An 18,077-nucleotide genomic window follows, 5' to 3' on the forward strand; every position below is an offset into this window, starting at 1 on the left:
TAAATACGAGTGTGTGGTAAAGCATGTATTCAAAAACGTCATGTAAAGAAAGAGTCCGACTAATAACCGTGTGTCTCTACTCTTTCATGAGGAAAATAAGTCCAAAGCCTGCACACATTGCACCTAGTTGTAGCAGGCTGCTAATGCACTCTTTGGAGGTGTTATTTGGATTTCTGGTCTTTAGTAGCTCAGGAACAATGCCCACTGTGCCGATGTATATAAACCCACCAGTAGTGATTGGCAACAGAAGATCTTGAAATGAGACGCCGAGTAATTGTATTGCATCAGTTGTGAACTTGATAGGAATGCCAATTTCTGGGATTATTTGTGGACTGAAGGTGTTGTAGATACCCAATTCGTTAATGGCGCAGCCGATAAGGGTGCCGACCATGGCACCAATGGATGTTATAATATGTGACTTCAAGGCGTATTTGAAGGAAAAACCACTTGAAATTGCGATCGCAATATCACCTAGCTCATGGGGGATTTCATGCATCAACACGGCAATGGTAGTGGTGATTCCAACAGTTCTGGAGGTGTAAAAAGCTGTCGCGAGAGCAAGGCCATCAGTGAAGTTGTGGGCAAAGCTTGAAATCAAGTTTAAATACACGGGTGTCCGTAGAGAAGATGGTACAACATTCTTGGATTTTTTGGTCGACTCTTTACTATCAACTTGGTTTTTAATTATTGCTGAGGACGATTTTACAGATTTTTGATCCTTCTTATTCTTCTTTATTAACGATTTTTCACTATGAACCTCTGAAGAGGACTGAATGGCTTCGGCCGAGTCTTCAGGGTAGGCGTGCAAGTGAGAGTGAGAGTGACCATCTGCGCCAGAGTCATCGCCATTCATTATTCTTACCATCTTGTCAATGCCCATGAAGAGTACGAACCCAGTAAAAACAGCAAAACTTAGGGAAGGCGGGCTGCCCCTGTATTGCGACAGCTTGATTAACTCACTAACAACCTTCTCTTCTGGATTCCTCATCATATCAATAATCCTTCCTGCCGTATCTAGTTCGTTTGAACGAAATATTTCTGGTAATAGGCAAAGCAGCACGTCACCCATCAACCCGCCAAACGCAAACGAAACCATAAGAGGTAGAAACAAAGCATCATCACTACTGGTTCTCAACCCTGGAATAACGAACGCCATCAATCCAGGAACCATGGACAGGTATAGTGTAGCTAACAATGAGTTGTAACGAGAACAGAATGGAAATAAATACCCCATTGCAACATCAAAATACCCTGACTTTAACTCATAACTATGTTTGCCATGGCACAATACTGGTGCTAACAACGTCAATGCTACCAATAAAACTCTACACATCTCTAGAGTTAATTTCCGTAACTCCCTGAAGTAGCTAAACGTGAAACTCCTTAGGGGGATTGTATTAGTTATTTCTGTTAGGTTGAATTTAAATTTTTACAATGGCTTGGTAATCAAGAAAGGCCATAATTGCGTTGTTTATCCTTTTTAGAGGTTAAATACAAACATAGAAAAACTGGTCTAATTTTCACCGGTATATTAAGAGACTGACAGTTGTTGTGTACGTGGAATTGTGTGATATATCTGGCTTTGTATTCCCTATCAGTTTGAAACGTCATGGCTTAATTTTCCATAATTCATAACTAATTTGTTTCCAGTATGTTTCCCTTTCATTTTGTTTTCAGGAACTGCTTTTTCTACTCGGGACATTTCCTCTGGCGGAAATAAAAACCCATACATTGAATGGAATTGAATTTAAACATTGATATTATCAGCTAGGATGTGATAATGTGGTTTTAAGTGGTAGTTTTTTATGTCAGAAGAGGGAGTTTCCAAGTTCATTGCACATTTTAGGTCTTTATTAAGGTAATATGAGTTACATATACTATATTAATTACAACGACCACGGCTTGTATAATTGTGGTTGGGCCTTAGACACACTTTCTAAATCCTGCTGAGCTATTTTCTTTAATTCCTCTTCGTTGGCGTTAGACTCTTTTTCTACTAAGGCAACGCCAGAATCGGCCTGTTCGGACAGTAGTACTAGTTTTTTGGATATATTTAATTTTGTCAAATCCTTGTTAATGTCTGTCACTTGCTTGCTTAAAGATAATCTGTCGTTTCTTTGTTTTTCTGTCTCCCGGGCGTATTTGTCACGTTCTACTTTCAATGCAGCCTCAACAGAGTCAAGTTGTCTAAACTTGAGATCTAGCTTCTCCAAAGTTAACTGTACCAAATCATGTGTGACAATGTGTGCTTCTTGTAAGTATTTTTCGGATATTTGTTTGGCTGATCTTGGAATGTCTTCTTTTAGAACCTTGTCATTAATGCCATTTAATAATGCCTGTATCGTTGCGCTTACGGCATCCTTGGTTACAAACTCCTCGACTTTGTTACCATCCTTTGAATCTTGTGGGACAATTCCGTTAATGTATTTATCTTCAATTGGCAATGTTAAAAATTTCTCAACACATTCCTCCAAGGTCTTAGATCCACCTACATGATCTACAATCTTTTCCCAGTTATCTTCGTACATTTCAATACCTTCTAAAAGTAACAACAATTCCTGATCAGACCAATATTTACTGCTGCGCATCATATTTTCCAACTTTATGAAATCGGACGCATGAAAATTGGCACCAAAATGGCCTTCTTGGAAACAGCGGGAACACAAATTATTAACACCAGAACGCAGATTATGGTAGCGTACCCCCACTGCGTCATTACCACATGTAAAGCAGGCATATGTCTTGTGGATCTGTTTAGATTGCTGTTGCTGCGAACGCAACGCATTGAAATCGTGAATCGAATCATAAATGTTCTTCCGCAGAGAAAGGTTTACAGGGAACGGCTTGGGTTGCTTGAACTCCACCTTTACTTTAGGCGCAGTCGAGTAAGGCGTGGCCACACTGCTGGAATTTGCAGAGGGCTCCTCGTCAGTAGAGTTCGTTTCTCCATTGGAAGCCGCAGAACCACCAGACCCATTCGTTTCAATCGGAATTTCCGCTACATCGGGAGGTACAAAGGGCTTCAATCCTTGCGGGGTATCTAACACAACCTGAAAATGACCTGTAAACGCAGGCCCCAATAGAGATGGCTTTGATCTGGGATCAATTTGATAGTTAATCAACCCCCACTCCTCCAAAAACTTGTGAATCTTTACAATCGATGCAACATCCATCGCAATGTTTCTTCTCACAGCGGTAATGGTTAAGTACTCATATGGTGATAATCTATATGTATTCACAATAAAGTTACGCACATCCTTGTACGTTTTCGGCGTTTTAAAACGTGATGAATCGTTAAAAAAGTCGGGCAATGCACGTCTCTCCAGCTCATGTATATCATTGAATTGGAACCATGACGCAAACGAAGGAACAATCACAGGATGCGCCTGCTTCGCTAAAAACCGCGCCGCCTTATCTTCCAATTTCTGAGCCTCCTGTTCATAGTCTACCTTCGATTGTTCCTGTTGTTGTTGTTGTTGCTGCAAGTGGGGCAACACGGGAACAGAAGAATTAACTGTTCCCGCATTGCTCAAAGGTGCTGTCTCATTCTCCATCTCCAAATTATTCTCTTGAACGTCCATCGGTTCATTCATCTTTCCAGCTCTATATCTATAACTATTGGTAATACTCTTCAAACCCCTCTTAGGAATCTATATCAAGGCTTCCTTCAACTAATCTAAACTACGTAAGTATTAATTAATGTTTATTTTGTTAAGCATATTTTCAAAAGTTCAGTTTTTTTTACGATATCGCCACCGTGAATATCTAACGTTCAAAGTGATTAAAAACAACACCAGCTTTCGCTACACTAGATTACATAATCCGGCTTGGCACTAGACATTAAACTATGACCACTGGCCTTCTACTGTGTATATTTCCAGCGATTCTATCGTATTATCTATCTCTCTACGCAACTATCTTTTTTTAAATAATTTTTGTGGTCCTTCCAGTTTCGATTTTATAATTGTAATAAAAATTGTGTTACTGGAAATTCAAAATAGATTCAAATATTAAGAATTCGAAAGGTGTGTTTCATATAGGAAAAGTAGTTTATGGAACATTACTGAGAATCATGTGTGACGGGGGATGTTTTATACATAAAAGGCATAATGTGGGATGTTAATAATGTGTGAGAAACTGTTTTTGGAACTCTTATTAATGGCCAAGGTTAATAATGGGTTTACTCGGTTTTATTATATACATGTATATATATGATGGGATACCAATCTATTAACAGAATGGAGCGTAGAGTAAGACGACGCGGAAAACCTTAGTTACAAGTAGTGATTTTTCATTCGATGTGGTTTTGGTGTGTTTGCCAATGCCATGTTAAGACAAGCAACAGGAAGAGCTACAGAAGAAGGTTTGACAGAATGACAAATATTCGCCAGACAAGGTCGAATGGAGGTAACAGTGGTCGCCTGGATTACAGAGAACGGGATGAAGATGATATTGATATCGAGGTTGTTGGATCTGAAGAAGAGGCCTCATCGACTGCAGAAGAGGGGCCAATATGGCTACAAGACGATGAGCTCCAGGGGGATTTGGAACTTGAATCTGATATTGAGGATGATGCACAGCTGAATGAGTTGCTCGATAACAGTAACAAAGCCAGGGATCAAGTGGTGGCGGCCGAAGGTAGTGCGAATGGGGAAGAGGATGAAGGGGAACTGGATGACTGTAGCGTTCTAAACAGAATAAATAAGTTGCAGGATTTTGTCAAGCAGAGTAAGGTATATTCAGGGATTATTGCAGACACATTGTTGCAGAGGACTAAGGAACGGGCGAAAGAACAGAAGGCGAACCCTGTACAGGAGGAGAAAGAGGAGGAACCTCCCAAAAAGAAAACCAAGAGGAATATCTTGGACTTCTTTCAAAAGTCTAAGAAAGATAAGGGAGTGAAACAGGAGTCTGCTGTAGGTGATGGGGCGATGCGGCAACCATCGCTGTTGCGTAACTGTACTTTGAAGCAGTATCAGTTAGAGGGTTTGAATTGGTTGATAACATTGTATGAAAATGGACTGAATGGTATATTGGCCGATGAAATGGGGCTAGGCAAGACACTTCAAAGTATATCGCTTTTAGCGTTTATATATGAGATGGATACGCGAGGGCCGTTTTTAATTGCGGCACCATTGAGTACTGTGGATAACTGGATGAATGAATTCGCAAAGTTTGCGCCAGATATTCCTGTATTGAAATACTACACTTCAGAGGGCCAGGCGAAACGCCGTAACTTGTTAAAGCAGTTTTTCCGCAAAACAAACAACGAGGGTGTTATTGTAACATCTTATGAAATTATTATGCGGGATATTGAGCTGATCCTGTCGCAGCATTGGGAGTTTCTAATTGTAGACGAGGGTCATCGTCTAAAGAACATTAATTGCAAGTTAATTAGAGAGCTGAAGCGAATAGATACCGTTAATAGGCTGCTGTTGACCGGTACTCCGTTGCAAAACAACTTGGGAGAATTGTGGTCATTACTGAACTTTATTTTGCCGGATATTTTTGCTGATATCGAAATCTTTAATAAATGGTTTGATTTCAGTGATCTAGATCTACAAACAACCTCTAAAAAGTGGAACAAGATTCTCAACGCTGAACTAGAAAAGAATATTGTTACTAACTTGCATACAATTTTGAAACCATTTCTTTTGAGGAGGCTAAAAAAGACAGTGCTTGCTGATGTACTCCCTCCAAAAAACGGAGTATATCATTAACTGCCCAATGACCCCGTTGCAAATTAAATTTTACAAGGCTGCATTGGGTGGGAAATTAAAACAGACCGTCATCAAACAGTCGATAAAGGACTTCTTTACTCTTAACAAGCAGCACATTGGTTCTGTCTCTAATGCCGCCGTACGCGAATTCATAACTTATAAACTACAAGAAAATGACTCAAAATTGTCCGGTAATCAGTTAAAAATGGAGAAGTTATACCAGAAATATATCCATAAGGAACTGTTACACAAGAAGTTCCAGAATGTAATGATCCAATTACGTCAAATTGTGGATTCCACGTTTTTATTCCACTTCCCATATATTCATCCTGAAGACCTAAACTTGGATATTTTACTTCGTACATCAGGGAAACTCCAAGTTTTACAGCAATTAGTGCATAAATTGATCGCAGAAAAACATAAGGTTTTGATATTTTCCCAATTTATGGGCATGTTAGATTTGATCCAGGATTGGTGCGAGCTAAGCGGTTTCCAAACATGTCGTATAGATGGTTCAATGGATAACGAAAGCAGAAAACAAGAAATAAATCACTTCAATGGCCGCTCTTCCAACACTTCCATATTCTTATTATCAACAAGAGCTGGTGGTTTAGGAATTAACTTAACGGCCGCAGATTCAGTGATCATCTTCGATAGCGATTGGAACCCACAAGTTGATCTACAAGCCATGGACCGTGTACACCGAATAGGTCAGAACAAACCCGTTACAGTCTACCGCCTATATTGCAACAATACAATAGAAAATGTGATCCTAACACGTGCAACTAACAAACGAAAACTGGAGAAACTAGTCATACAGATGGGCAAATTCAACACCCTCAAGAAATTAGCTTTGAATGAAAATACATTTCTTAATATGGGACATCAACAGAAGAGCGCCACAAATTCAAATAAACAGCTAGTTCACGAACTTTCTCAACTATTAATGTCAAATCAGTCAGGACTGGGTTTTTCCCAAGCTGGCTTACTAACTGAAGCAGAGCTACAGACTCTTACAGACAAATCATCTAGTGCTTACAGCTCCACAGACATGACGATTCATCCACATATTCGACTATTTGAAACAGCATCCGGGTTTGACCAATAAAATGCTTCTATATATACCCATCAAGTAACAGAACATACGTTAGTACACCTGTACTGCGTCCATCTGTTGTGTATAGTTGTAAGATTCTGACAGAACTTGACTCAAATTTGTGAACTTTTGATATCACGTGATTAGTCGCTGGGGACGGATCATTATAAAGGAAAATTGCCCCATATGACACCTAACTCCCCCTTACCACAGTCCAGAACGAATCGATAATTAACTAAAACAGTTAAATACATCGCCATATACCATATAATCTTTGTGATAGCCCGTGGTAAGTCTTTATCAGTTTTATCAAAGAGCAAATGGGGTTATCACAGGAGCAGCAGTACGAGTTCGACTTGTTCCGAAAGGAAGTTGAGCAAAAGATGCCTCAGGATTTTCTACAATTTGGAATTAATTACTTCAATGAAAAACTACAGGAACAAAGGATTTTTGTTAGGAGTCAGGAGTCGTTAGCTTTGTCCAAGGGCATCACTCTATTTCCAAATGCTAAGAAAGAATCTTCAGGACACTCAGCCGTGGCTCAAGATAAGTTGAGGGGCGGCAGTCACGCGGAAGACGAAGACGTGTTCTTCAAATCTCCTTTTGTTGGCCATGATCCGCATTCTACACATATTTTTTGAGGAGTCTAAGGCACCTGGTGAAAGCTCGGATCCAAAAATGCCTGCTACTTTTGATGATGGGTTATTCAATCGTAACTTTAGTGTTGCAAGGGTGACTGAAGGTACAGTTCAAAGTTCTTTGGACCCCAAGGCTTCCGAGGAAACTAAGGATTCAGGACTATCTCTTTCGAGAGGGTTTTCAGGAAGCAACAAACCTTTGCCAAGGAATTTTAACGCCCAGAGACGTTCGTCTGTTAGTGGAGAGACATTAAAGCCTGATAACTTCAATGATTGGACCCCTCAAATTTACGCAGAGAAGACTAGTGAACAGCTAAAGGGACTGGAGGATGCAGTCGGGAAGAACTTTTTATTCAACAAACTAGACTCAGATTCTAAATCGCTAGTTATCAACTCTCTAGAAGAGAGATTTGTATCGAAAGGCGAGGAGATAATTCGGCAAGGAGACGAAGGTGATTATTTTTACATTGTGCAAAAGGGAACAGTTGAGTTCTACTTAGATAAAAAGAAGGTAAATACGTCAGGTGCAGGCTCGTGTTTTGGGGAATTAGCATTGATGTACAATAGCCCCAGAGCAGCCACAGTTGTTGCTGCTACGGACTGCATATTATGGGCTTTGGATAGGTTAACCTTCAGGAAAATTCTGTTGGGTGGATCTTTCAAAAAGCGGTTATTGTACGATGATTTCTTGAAATCAATGCCTTTGTTGAAGTCCTTGTCAACCTACGATCGTGCAAAATTGGCTGACGCTTTAGATACCGAATACTACGAACCTGGTGAGGTAATAATCAGGGAGGGGGATATAGGAGAAAACTTTTATCTAATTGAATATGGTCAGGCTGAAGTCTCCAAAGAGGCCCAAGGAGTTCTTGCTAAATTAAAGAAAGGCGATTATTTTGGCGAAGTAGCATTATTAAATGACTTGCCCCGTCAAGCCACTGTGAAAGCTATCACAAGAACGAAGGTCGTTACATTGGGCAAGAGCGGATTCCAAAGGTTATTAGGCCCAGCTGTAGAGGTGCTCAAATCAAACGACCCAACACGTTCTGAGAATAAGAAATAGGTAGGCCTGTTGTAGGCCTGTTGGTCACACATACACATACGAACAAACTTCGAGTAATGTCAAAGTGCGTATAAAAACGTAAATATAGGAGAAAGATACAACATACTACTAACGTTTATACTTTTTTGGGTGAGTTTTTAACTCTACAAATATAATATTATATATATTATAAACTCTATATTGTTATTTCACTAAGAAGCTACTTGAGGTTTACAAGACTCAAAGCGTATAATAAGTTACAAAATCACCTACCTATCACATTTCTAAAAATGCCATCCAACACCTGTATAATACTCCTTAGTGAGGTACATCCAAACTAAAGACGTAGTGGCAACAACAAATGGGCCCAATGAACCTTTCCCCAACCTGCACGTCCCGAAAATCAACCATTCAGTTAAAAAGTGAAAGAGCGCAATAGCATACGAAATGAACGTTAACTGAAATATGTGCTCCTCATGTAAAAAGAAAACACCATACAGCCTAATAACAGCTGAAACAAAAGTCCAAGTACCAAACATCCTAGCACTCAACGCCGTTGTTTCACTAGGCTTCCCTTCATAAACTTTACGTGTCAGGTCTTGACTAACATACGTCTGAATCGAATTGAAGACAGAAATAACCGAAATCAACAGCAACCATTTTGGTAGATATCCTGCCGATACACCAGTAGGCTTTGAATGTGTCACATGCGCCAAATGAAAAGCGTCCTGAAAAGAAAACATTATGAGACTCTTCTAAATCCTTTCTTCCTAAGTTGTGCACACACAGTTAATGCAATTCACCTTAAGACACAAAACGGTTTTTCAGGAAAGGTACTGATTACCTTAAATTTTCTGCATTAAATAGGAAAATACAAATTTACTACAAATCCGTTGAATCCATTTTAATCACGATCAAAAAGTTTGCGATCCTACCAGCTTCGAGCATTATATTCTTCCAATTACCCTTGTGAATACACCCGTTTGCTGCCCTTTCTAACCATTATTCTGCCTCAACTACACCGTCTGACGTTAATCATTGCTACCAACGGTCACCAAACCGTGAGTCACGTGACTGTTTGCTATTCTTGCGATTTAGTTTAAAAGAAAGGTTCGAGATGCTGAAGGTGTACAGAATAACATGTGACGATAATGGACGTATCTGCTATGTTGTAAAACCTTCGTAATTGTATTACTCTACGTATCTGCAACCCTTTCGAGCGGTTTTGTTTTCAAGTATATGTTTTTATACCTCTTGTGACTACGACAACGTACAAGCGAAAGACGGGCGTGTCTTATTTTAAACTGCCACAACTTGACTTGTTATTTAACAAGTTAGACCCTTGAATCAAAGTTGGCCCGAAGACAACAAGTAATTAGAGTCAACAAGAGGGGCTGCATTATTCTAGATTCAAATGTCAGAGGAAAAATTCGATGCAGCATTAGCTTTGCTAAGCAGGTTAGATCCTGAAAACTTAGTGGCGAATATTAAGGCGATAATTGAACTGGAACCGGAGTTGGCTGGAGATTTGTTGTCATCCGTCGATACCCCATTGAAAGTTAAATCAGACACTGATTTTCAAAACACAGAGTTTCTGTGTTGCGATTACAATCGCGATATTGATTCCCATAGGTCGCCATGGTCGAACGAGTATCTTCCTAAGTTGTCCAGCGAGGAGCTAACTGAAAGCCCATTCCCAAGCGACTCTCTAAGACAGCTGGAGATAGCGATGAATGAGTCTATGGATATATATCGTGATCTTTACTACGAAGGGGGGGTCTCTTCAGCCTACCTTTGGGACTTGGATGAGGCAACGGACGATTTTGCAGGGGTTGTCCTTTTCAAAAAGGGCCTCGAGAGTGTCAATCGTTGGGACAGTATCCATGTTTTTGAGGTCATTAATACCGGCAGTCATGATTTTACGTATCGTATAACCACCACTATTATATTGCATTTGGAAAGACAAGGCAATAATAATGTTACGTTGTCTGGGAATCTGACAAGGCAAACCGAGAAAAGTGTGACGCTCAATGGTGCTGGCAGTGAGGAAAAAGTACATCTGGCACATATCACAAACCTTGGGAGTACAATAGAAGAGGTCGAATCTCAGATGAGAGGGCTCCTAGAAGTCGTCTATTTCGACAAGAGCAGAGATATCTACCATGAATTGAGAAACGACTCAGCTCTCGCAGACAAACTAAATAAACACAAGCACCAGGAGTTGATCAAAGGTCTCCAAGGGTTGTAGAAAATACATTACGTAACACATATCGATACCCCAGACACGTTATAGCCACCTATATAGCAGCATAATCGATGATTTAGTCGTCTTATTCCGCCAGCGAAGCTTTTGTACCGAATGTCATCGAATACGGATGGAGTGAGGACGTTTTTTAGAGGTTAGAGGTTTTAATATATCAGTAAGATTTTGGATGCTAGAAACATGGTAGGCCACATCTAATAATCAGGTTGGCATATCAGCAGTTATTGGCGTCCATAGGTCGAATTCCACTCTGAAATGAAATCAAGAGTATATAGTGAGGCTCGTGTTTATACGCGGGCTCTTGCACCTCTTGGCGAGGAATATTGGGATTATGAAAACACGACAATAGACTGGAGAAGTAACAACAGTCAATATGAGATCGAGATGAAAGTTGGACGTGGGAAATATTCAGAAGTTTTCCAAGGGGTACAGTTGTCTACTAAGAATAAAGTAGTTATCAAGATGTTAAAGCCTGTAAAAAAAAAGAAGATTAAGAGAGAGATTAAAGTTTTGACGAATTTATCTAATGAAACCAATCCACCAACAGCACAGGAGGCTTTCAGCAAGGATGAGTATTACAGCAATGAGGATAGTGAGGTGCGGAAGTTTAATAGGTATTCTGAGGTTTATATGTTGCCTCACAATGGCCATGAGAATATTATTCACTTATTAGATGTGATTAAAGATTCGGTTTCCAAGACCCCAGCATTAGTGTTTGAGTACGTCGATAATGTAGATTTCCGTATTTTGTACCCAACATTTACAGATATGGATATCCGTTATTATATGTTTGAACTATTAAAAGCATTAGATTATTGTCACTCTATGGGAATTATGCATCGTGATGTTAAGCCACACAATGTAATGATCGACCACAAGCAACGTAAATTGAGATTAATTGATTGGGGACTTGCTGAGTTGTATCACCCTAATGAAGAATACAACGTTCGGGTTGCTTCCAGGTTCTTCAAAGGGCCCGAGTTGTTGGTAGACTATAGAATGTATGATTATTCTTTGGATCTATGGTCCTTTGGAACTATGCTAGCATCTATGGTTTTCATGAAAGAACCATTCTTCCATGGCAGAAGTAATACAGATCAACTAGTTAAAATAGTTCGCGTGCTTGGAAGCGAAGATTTTGAAAAGTATTTGATGAAATACCAGATCACATTACCAAGGGAATTCATGGATATGGACCAGTACATCAGAAGACCTTGGAAAAGATTTATTAATGATACTAATAGACATTTGTGTGACAATGAAGAAGTTATAGATTTGATTGACAATGTGTTGAAATATGATCATCATGAGAGGTTGACTGCCAGAGAAGCCATGCAACATCCTTGGTTCGCGCCAATAAGAAATGGCGCATACAAGATGTGAAGTGGAAAACGACTATAAATGAGGAGATGAACAGAATATTTGATTGTTGTATTTGTTGTGTATGTTCTATTCTTTAATTTGTGTGTTTTTCTCTGTTGTTACCTAATAACCAAACCATCATCAGCTAATCAAGGTCAAGCCATAGATATTGCATCTTATTCTACAAAAGCCAAAAAAAGTTTATACTACGATTTTGTTGGCCAGCTATTTATTACAAGTCTGAAATTGGCAATAAGTGTTGTGTTATCTGTTAGTAGTAATGAGCACTGAATAAACTTGCGATAGCACATTAGCTCATGTTGATCCTTTTTAGTGAATTGGAGCTCCTTCCAATTTAACGCACCGAGAAGTTTAAAAGTTTCTTTAATCATCATTTCTACCTTCTTTATAGAGTCATGGTGTCTCTTGACTACGTTCATCATCTCTGTAACGTACTTTGTATCAAAATTCCTCGATCGTTCATTATAGATTTCCACATATGCTTTCTTATGTGTAAGAGGTTTGCTTGAACCACATCTCTGTAAGTTTAGATAACACCTTGTCATACTTTCCAAAATCTGCAGAATATACATCACGCATCGAACGACCATATTACCATTCTTGTTGTATTTGGCACGGAATCTTAAGATCATAACGATCATTCGTCTTTGTTGTCTGAATAATCTAGCCCAATCAAACGAAGCTACCGTCTGGTATTCTCTAAATAACCCCCCCAAATGACGGTTTTTATGGAAACCTTGTATGTCTTTATCCCATTGCTCAAGGATGAACTTATAATACAATGTTTGAGTCACGTATTTGACCACAGGTTCATTGCCTGAATGAAACGAATAATGACTGACAATAAACAACTGCAAAGCATTAACCACATCAAAGATTTCAGCAGGAAGTGATGGAAGCACTATACTCCATCTGAATGTCCTGTAAGTAGGTAATAGCCACGACATTACTTTCTGGGAGCTCACACCCGCGCTCAAATTACTGATATCACGACTATGCTTCTCAACAATAATATCAATCTCGTCAATTCTGTTTTCCTTCAAAAATTCTGTAGTAGACTCCAAATATGAGAATTTTGGATGCTCCACTAAACACTTAAAGGTATTCTCATTTTGCACTCGTCTTCCTCTCTTAACTGTCGTAACCGCATATGTTTGCTCCGCGCTTATGGTGGCAGGATGCACTTGCTTTAAAGTACCAGTCGATATTCTCTTCCTGTTTCCCCCAGTATCCTTGACGCGCTCAACTATCAATTCATCATGTGGTTCAAATAGACTAGCCCATAATTTACCGTTACGCCTTTTAATAATCGCTAACGCCTGATTTCGATTGTTAGTATCCTTAAGTAACGAACTTTGCTATCAAAGGCTAGCTAAGCCACCTGGAATAAAATAACATACCACACATAATTCCATGGCAGACATAATAACTGAAAATATAATCAATATACTTTCACGGAATAGATCTCTTATTTAACTAAATGTTATATGATAAGATATAGAGAGTGTTTCATTTATACCTTGTTTTAGAATGTAAAAAAGAAGAGGCAAAAACATAAAACACACTATAACATACAAGAAACATGTATATAGATCAACAATCTTCCCATACCAGTAATCCAGGCATCACAGTTTGGACAAAGGATAATATAATATGTTTATACATTACAGATTGAAAATCACATTCCGATTTGGATTTTCAGAACCGATCTTTTAATGGTGTACGAGCAAGTGATTCCTATATACCTGACTCAATTTTTTGTTGTTTATCGTCACTTCTCGTCGCTGTTCGTAAACACTAGAGTACCATCTTCATCCTCGTCCAAGTCATGGTCGATTTTTAACATTTCCTCAATAACCTTGATACCGTCTTTGTTACCACCACAGGAGTCCATGTGTAGTTCCATAAATTTTTTAAATTTATTAACCAGTTTTTGATAGTAGTCCAGCTTCTTTCTCATAACCTTATTTTCTTTAGTAAGGGACTTAACGTCTTTTTGAAGTTGTTGTTGTGCGACTTTCTTTCTTTGCCTACACTTGGAAGCTGCAATACGGTTACGCTCTAAGAGTCGTGCTCTTTTCCAAGACGCGGTGCCGGGCAAAGAACCAACGTCCTGAGACATCATGCTAAACTGCATCTTATAATTATCATGATCCGGACTATCTAGTGTATGGATACGATGTTCTGCTGTGGGGAGCACCGGCCGGAGATTAGGGTTTTGTTGTTGCTGCTGCCCTTGTTCTTGTGGTTCATGCTGTCGCTGTCGCTGTTCCTGCTGTTGCTGCGGCAATGGCGGCAGTGACAGCGGTGGTGGTGCTTGTTGTGATTGTGATTGTGATGGATGAGTAGCAGGGACTGTGAGCGGAGTATCGCTTGGAACTTCCTTAACAGAAGAAAGAACGTTACCATTTTGCGTATCTAAAGGCTTTGCCTGTTGTGCAGGATCTGCAAATTCATGCGGAAAGGAAGTTGCAGGGACGGCGTGGGGCGGCATCGACTCATGATAATTAGGCTGCTTGAATTGGACCTTCCCGTTGGCATTCATAACCCGTTTCAGGGGCATTGGAGGAGGTTGTATATCATATATGCTCTCGATAAGATCATAGTCATCTGCAAGTTGACCCATCTGGCCAATCTGACCATTGGAAATAGAAATCCTCCTTCTTCTTGGAGGTGCGTTGTAGTTGGCTAATGCCGACTGAAAAATCGGAGGATTAGTCATGGGAAACCTTGACACATCTATCCCAAACGGCTGGAAGAATGGCGATAGAGACTCTTGGATCATAGGATCCGAAAGCACATGGGAATACCCTGACCCATGTTGAACTTGATGAACATTACCTTGACTAAAATTATGATGACTATGTCCATGTCCATGCCCATGCTGCTGCTGCCCTTGAACAGGGCGCGTCCCTCCAGCCTGTTGCTGATGCTGCACAACCACCGCCGGCCCCCGATCCTCTTCACCATGCCCACACTCAGCCCGACTACCATCACCGGCTTCATCGTGATGTCCATGCCCATGTTCATCACCGACAGGATGCCCCGCCTGCCCTGCTGCCGCATGCTCACCCCTGATGGCTCTGGTGTCCGCTTCCTACATGATTCTCATTATGAGAAATCCCCCCATCACCAATCCCACCCGCACTCAACAACTCATGATACCCATAATGTCTCATATCACCACCCCCACTAACATTATCAACCTGACTCCCGTGCTGCTCCACCCCCCCCACACGCTTCACGTTAGCCTCAACATGTCTTAGACCGTGTCCACTTGCTAAAAGAGAACCAACAACGTTCTCTTGTTTCACAATAATATCTTTCATGGATTCCACTTTGCAACCGAATATCCACTAGCCTACTTGCCTAAGCTTTCGACCTAATAAGAATCACTACTTAACTTACCGTACATTCAAAACCTTAATAAAGATATCGAGAATTTCTTCTCTCAGCAAGCTTTCCTTTTTCTAATCAAAGGAGTTCCTATCTTTCTTTCTTTTTACACCTGCAAACCACACGACCAGCTGAAATCAGGTCAAGTGGGACTATATGCATGTTTAACATGTTTAAAAATGGACTTGGGGATGGGTAGGATGGGTACTAAGTAGCTAAGGGTGGCTTTTGTGTGTGTATGTGTTGTCTAAAAGTTCTAGATAAATATGTCAGTTTTTGAGTTTGTGATGAGCTGGTGATTCGTTTGGTACTAAAGGTCCGTCAGTTTTTGTTTGTTGTGACAGAAATGTGTGATAGAGGTATAATTGTCCTTTTGGGATGAGAAAATGGGGTCAAGGTTGAGGGTAGTTTTAGTTTTGGATGTAGGAGGAGTCGGGTGCACAGGAGTTTTCAGGTGGATGTGATATTGCAGGGGTAAGATGTGTGGTGAGCGGTGAGTGGGGGCTCACGACACAGGTGGTTAGCGACGCAAAGGATTTATTTGTGTGGTTTTTGATGATGGGGGTTAGTTGAGGGAGGGGGGGGGGGGGGGGGGGGGGTAGTTTAAAATGAGTAAGCGTCAGAGGTTGTAGGGGATACAATGAGACAGACACTTGGTGAGAGGGTTGATAGAAATACACAAAAGAAGAGATGAGTTTGTCAGGATGTGGGCAGCAGGTGGAAAGGACGAATAAAGGGGGGTTTAATGGAGGGCTGAGGGTTGCAGAGCAGGTTATAGTTGAGAATCAGCGAGGGATCACGGTGTTCGGGTATCCATTTTTTTCGAATAAGTTGTTAATTCCTAAGGTTGATCCTCCGCAGTTTCACACGGAGAAGGACCATCTGCCTATTTCAACGGCTACGTCAAATTACTATGGGAATACGAATAATAAACTTTTGTTGCCGTTAAATTTCCGGCACTTGGGGTTTGCTTCTGGGGGAGTCGGGGGAGGGGAGAGATCTGAGGGCGAAGGTAGTAGTGAAGTAGGAGGATCTAGTAGTGGTAGTACGTTTGGAGTTAGTAGTCATGGTCGGGTAGAGGGACAGGATGAAGAGTTTGCGTGGTTTGTTTCTATGGATCATCAGGGACAGTATGATATTGACGATCAAGGATGGTGTTATAGTTGGTCATTTAGGAGCAAGTATTGGAAGGGAAAGAATGGGTTTGTGCGGAAGCGGTTTTGGATCCGCCTTCCAACTCGGAACGACAATTTAGGGTATTGTGGTCATCAGCATCAGAATCATGTAGGGACGAGGACGAGTTATGGACGTACAGATGCCGTTTCTACAATTGTTGAAGAGGAGGAAGAGCAGCAGTGCCAGATTGAACCACCACAGCTTGGAAAACAGGAGACCGCTGTTCTGGAAGATGAACACAACAACTGCAACACCAGTAACAGCAGCAAAAGCAACGACAGCAGCACCAAAAGCAGCACCAACAAAGATAACAACAATCAGGAGGAAGAAGAGATAGACGCACCTGAATGCAGAATAATGGATATTAACAGCAACGGACCGAGAATTGCTCAAATTCCCCAACCTACAACAGGCGCAACAGGCTCAACATCTGAAAACTCTGCAGAGGCATTATGGAGGCAAATATCCACGACTGAAGGTGTCATGTCGTCCATAAAGGGCTTATGTGTTAATAATTTGAATAGGAGTGGTAGTGATGAAGACGATGCCGATGATCAATTTACTGATGCCATAGATATTTCTGATGTAGATGAACATTTGGAAGTCTACAAGCTTTATCACCAAAGGGAGGAGAACCAGGTATTCTCCGATATTTTGGATAAACTTATTTTCGAGTTGAACAACTTGTCATTAGATAGGCAGAAATTAGAATTATTGGACGAGTTTGTAAGGGACAAACTATCCTCAATTAACAGACAGGACTTGCAGCGCGTTCTTCGTGACCCAAAATCAAACTTTATCGAACAAGTGTTATCTAGTTTGCAGTTTGACGTTTCCAGAAGAAAATTCTTGGATAAATGGATTACAGGTATAAGATGAGAAGCCACACAGTCCCCTGCTTCTACAAAGCAGCTGTAATTACTTTATAATACGGTTACAACTTATAGAATTCAACAACAACAACAAAAAAGATCAGACAAAAACTCACATACATAGACGCTTATGCACCTTCACCAATACTGACTCCCCTTAAGCATCTATACTCGATACTGATACTCGATACTGATACTCGATATATTTTATAGAACAGTTAGACTACTTTATATGTACACAAAGCATCATGATTAATATCTTGGTGAATGAGCTTTCCCTCATAGAACCCAGACACCATACTTATCGTCCTACGTCTTGAAACTGTTTCATAACGGTTACAGACTTGATGGTAACAATAGCTCATCCTAACTGCATCTATTAACATGTTCATTACTGGCATATGTATGATCCCAAGCTCTACTATATATATGAACATCTTACTTACCAATTCAAAAAGAGACATTGAGAAGGCTCAATTCTTGCTATGCCT

At 40.4% G+C, this 18,077-nt stretch overlaps 8 protein-coding genes and 2 further genes across 8 annotated transcripts; 5 read left to right on the forward strand and 5 right to left on the reverse strand.

Annotated features, from left to right (window-relative positions):
• Window positions 1-76: 76 nt before the first annotated feature.
• On the reverse strand, window positions 77-1,333 carry YKE4 (Zn(2+) transporter YKE4; the record flags this gene model as incomplete). The annotated part of the gene is made up of 1 exon (XM_003646187.1): window positions 77-1,333. One exon carries the CDS (start codon window positions 1,331-1,333, stop codon window positions 77-79), a length of 1,257 nt encoding a protein of 418 aa, XP_003646235.1.
• A 553-nt stretch (window positions 1,334-1,886) lies between these two features.
• Window positions 1,887-3,593, reverse strand: RSC8 (Rsc8p; the record flags this gene model as incomplete). The annotated part of the gene is made up of 1 exon (XM_003646188.1): window positions 1,887-3,593. The coding sequence occupies one exon, from the start codon at window positions 3,591-3,593 to the stop codon at window positions 1,887-1,889; it is 1,707 nt and encodes a 568-aa protein (XP_003646236.1).
• A 705-nt stretch (window positions 3,594-4,298) lies between these two features.
• Ecym_4360 lies at window positions 4,299-6,828 on the forward strand (the record flags this gene model as incomplete).
• A 308-nt stretch (window positions 6,829-7,136) lies between these two features.
• Window positions 7,137-8,517, forward strand: Ecym_4361 (the record flags this gene model as incomplete).
• Window positions 8,518-8,780: 263 nt separating this feature from the next.
• Window positions 8,781-9,239, reverse strand: ERG28 (Erg28p; the record flags this gene model as incomplete). The annotated part of the gene is made up of 1 exon (XM_003646189.1): window positions 8,781-9,239. One exon carries the CDS (start codon window positions 9,237-9,239, stop codon window positions 8,781-8,783), a length of 459 nt encoding a protein of 152 aa, XP_003646237.1.
• Window positions 9,240-9,910: 671 nt separating this feature from the next.
• On the forward strand, window positions 9,911-10,744 carry CAP2 (F-actin-capping protein subunit beta; the record flags this gene model as incomplete). The annotated part of the gene is made up of 1 exon (XM_003646190.1): window positions 9,911-10,744. The coding sequence occupies one exon, from the start codon at window positions 9,911-9,913 to the stop codon at window positions 10,742-10,744; it is 834 nt and encodes a 277-aa protein (XP_003646238.1).
• A 270-nt stretch (window positions 10,745-11,014) lies between these two features.
• Window positions 11,015-12,142, forward strand: CKA1 (casein kinase 2 catalytic subunit CKA1; the record flags this gene model as incomplete). The annotated part of the gene is made up of 1 exon (XM_003646191.1): window positions 11,015-12,142. One exon carries the CDS (start codon window positions 11,015-11,017, stop codon window positions 12,140-12,142), a length of 1,128 nt encoding a protein of 375 aa, XP_003646239.1.
• A 185-nt stretch (window positions 12,143-12,327) lies between these two features.
• On the reverse strand, window positions 12,328-13,089 carry MEI4 (Mei4p; the record flags this gene model as incomplete). Its single annotated transcript, XM_003646192.1, has 1 exon — window positions 12,328-13,089. The coding sequence occupies one exon, from the start codon at window positions 13,087-13,089 to the stop codon at window positions 12,328-12,330; it is 762 nt and encodes a 253-aa protein (XP_003646240.1).
• An 824-nt stretch (window positions 13,090-13,913) lies between these two features.
• Window positions 13,914-14,927, reverse strand: CST6 (Cst6p; the record flags this gene model as incomplete). The annotated part of the gene is made up of 1 exon (XM_003646193.1): window positions 13,914-14,927. One exon carries the CDS (start codon window positions 14,925-14,927, stop codon window positions 13,914-13,916), a length of 1,014 nt encoding a protein of 337 aa, XP_003646241.1.
• A 1,301-nt stretch (window positions 14,928-16,228) lies between these two features.
• On the forward strand, window positions 16,229-17,593 carry SPO73 (Spo73p; the record flags this gene model as incomplete). The annotated part of the gene is made up of 1 exon (XM_003646194.1): window positions 16,229-17,593. One exon carries the CDS (start codon window positions 16,229-16,231, stop codon window positions 17,591-17,593), a length of 1,365 nt encoding a protein of 454 aa, XP_003646242.1.
• Window positions 17,594-18,077: the final 484 nt, after the last annotated feature.

Source organism: Eremothecium cymbalariae, chromosome 4 (genome assembly GCF_000235365.1).
Source record: "Eremothecium cymbalariae DBVPG#7215 chromosome 4, complete sequence".
In the NCBI taxonomy this organism is placed as follows: domain Eukaryota; kingdom Fungi; phylum Ascomycota; class Saccharomycetes; order Saccharomycetales; family Saccharomycetaceae; genus Eremothecium; species Eremothecium cymbalariae.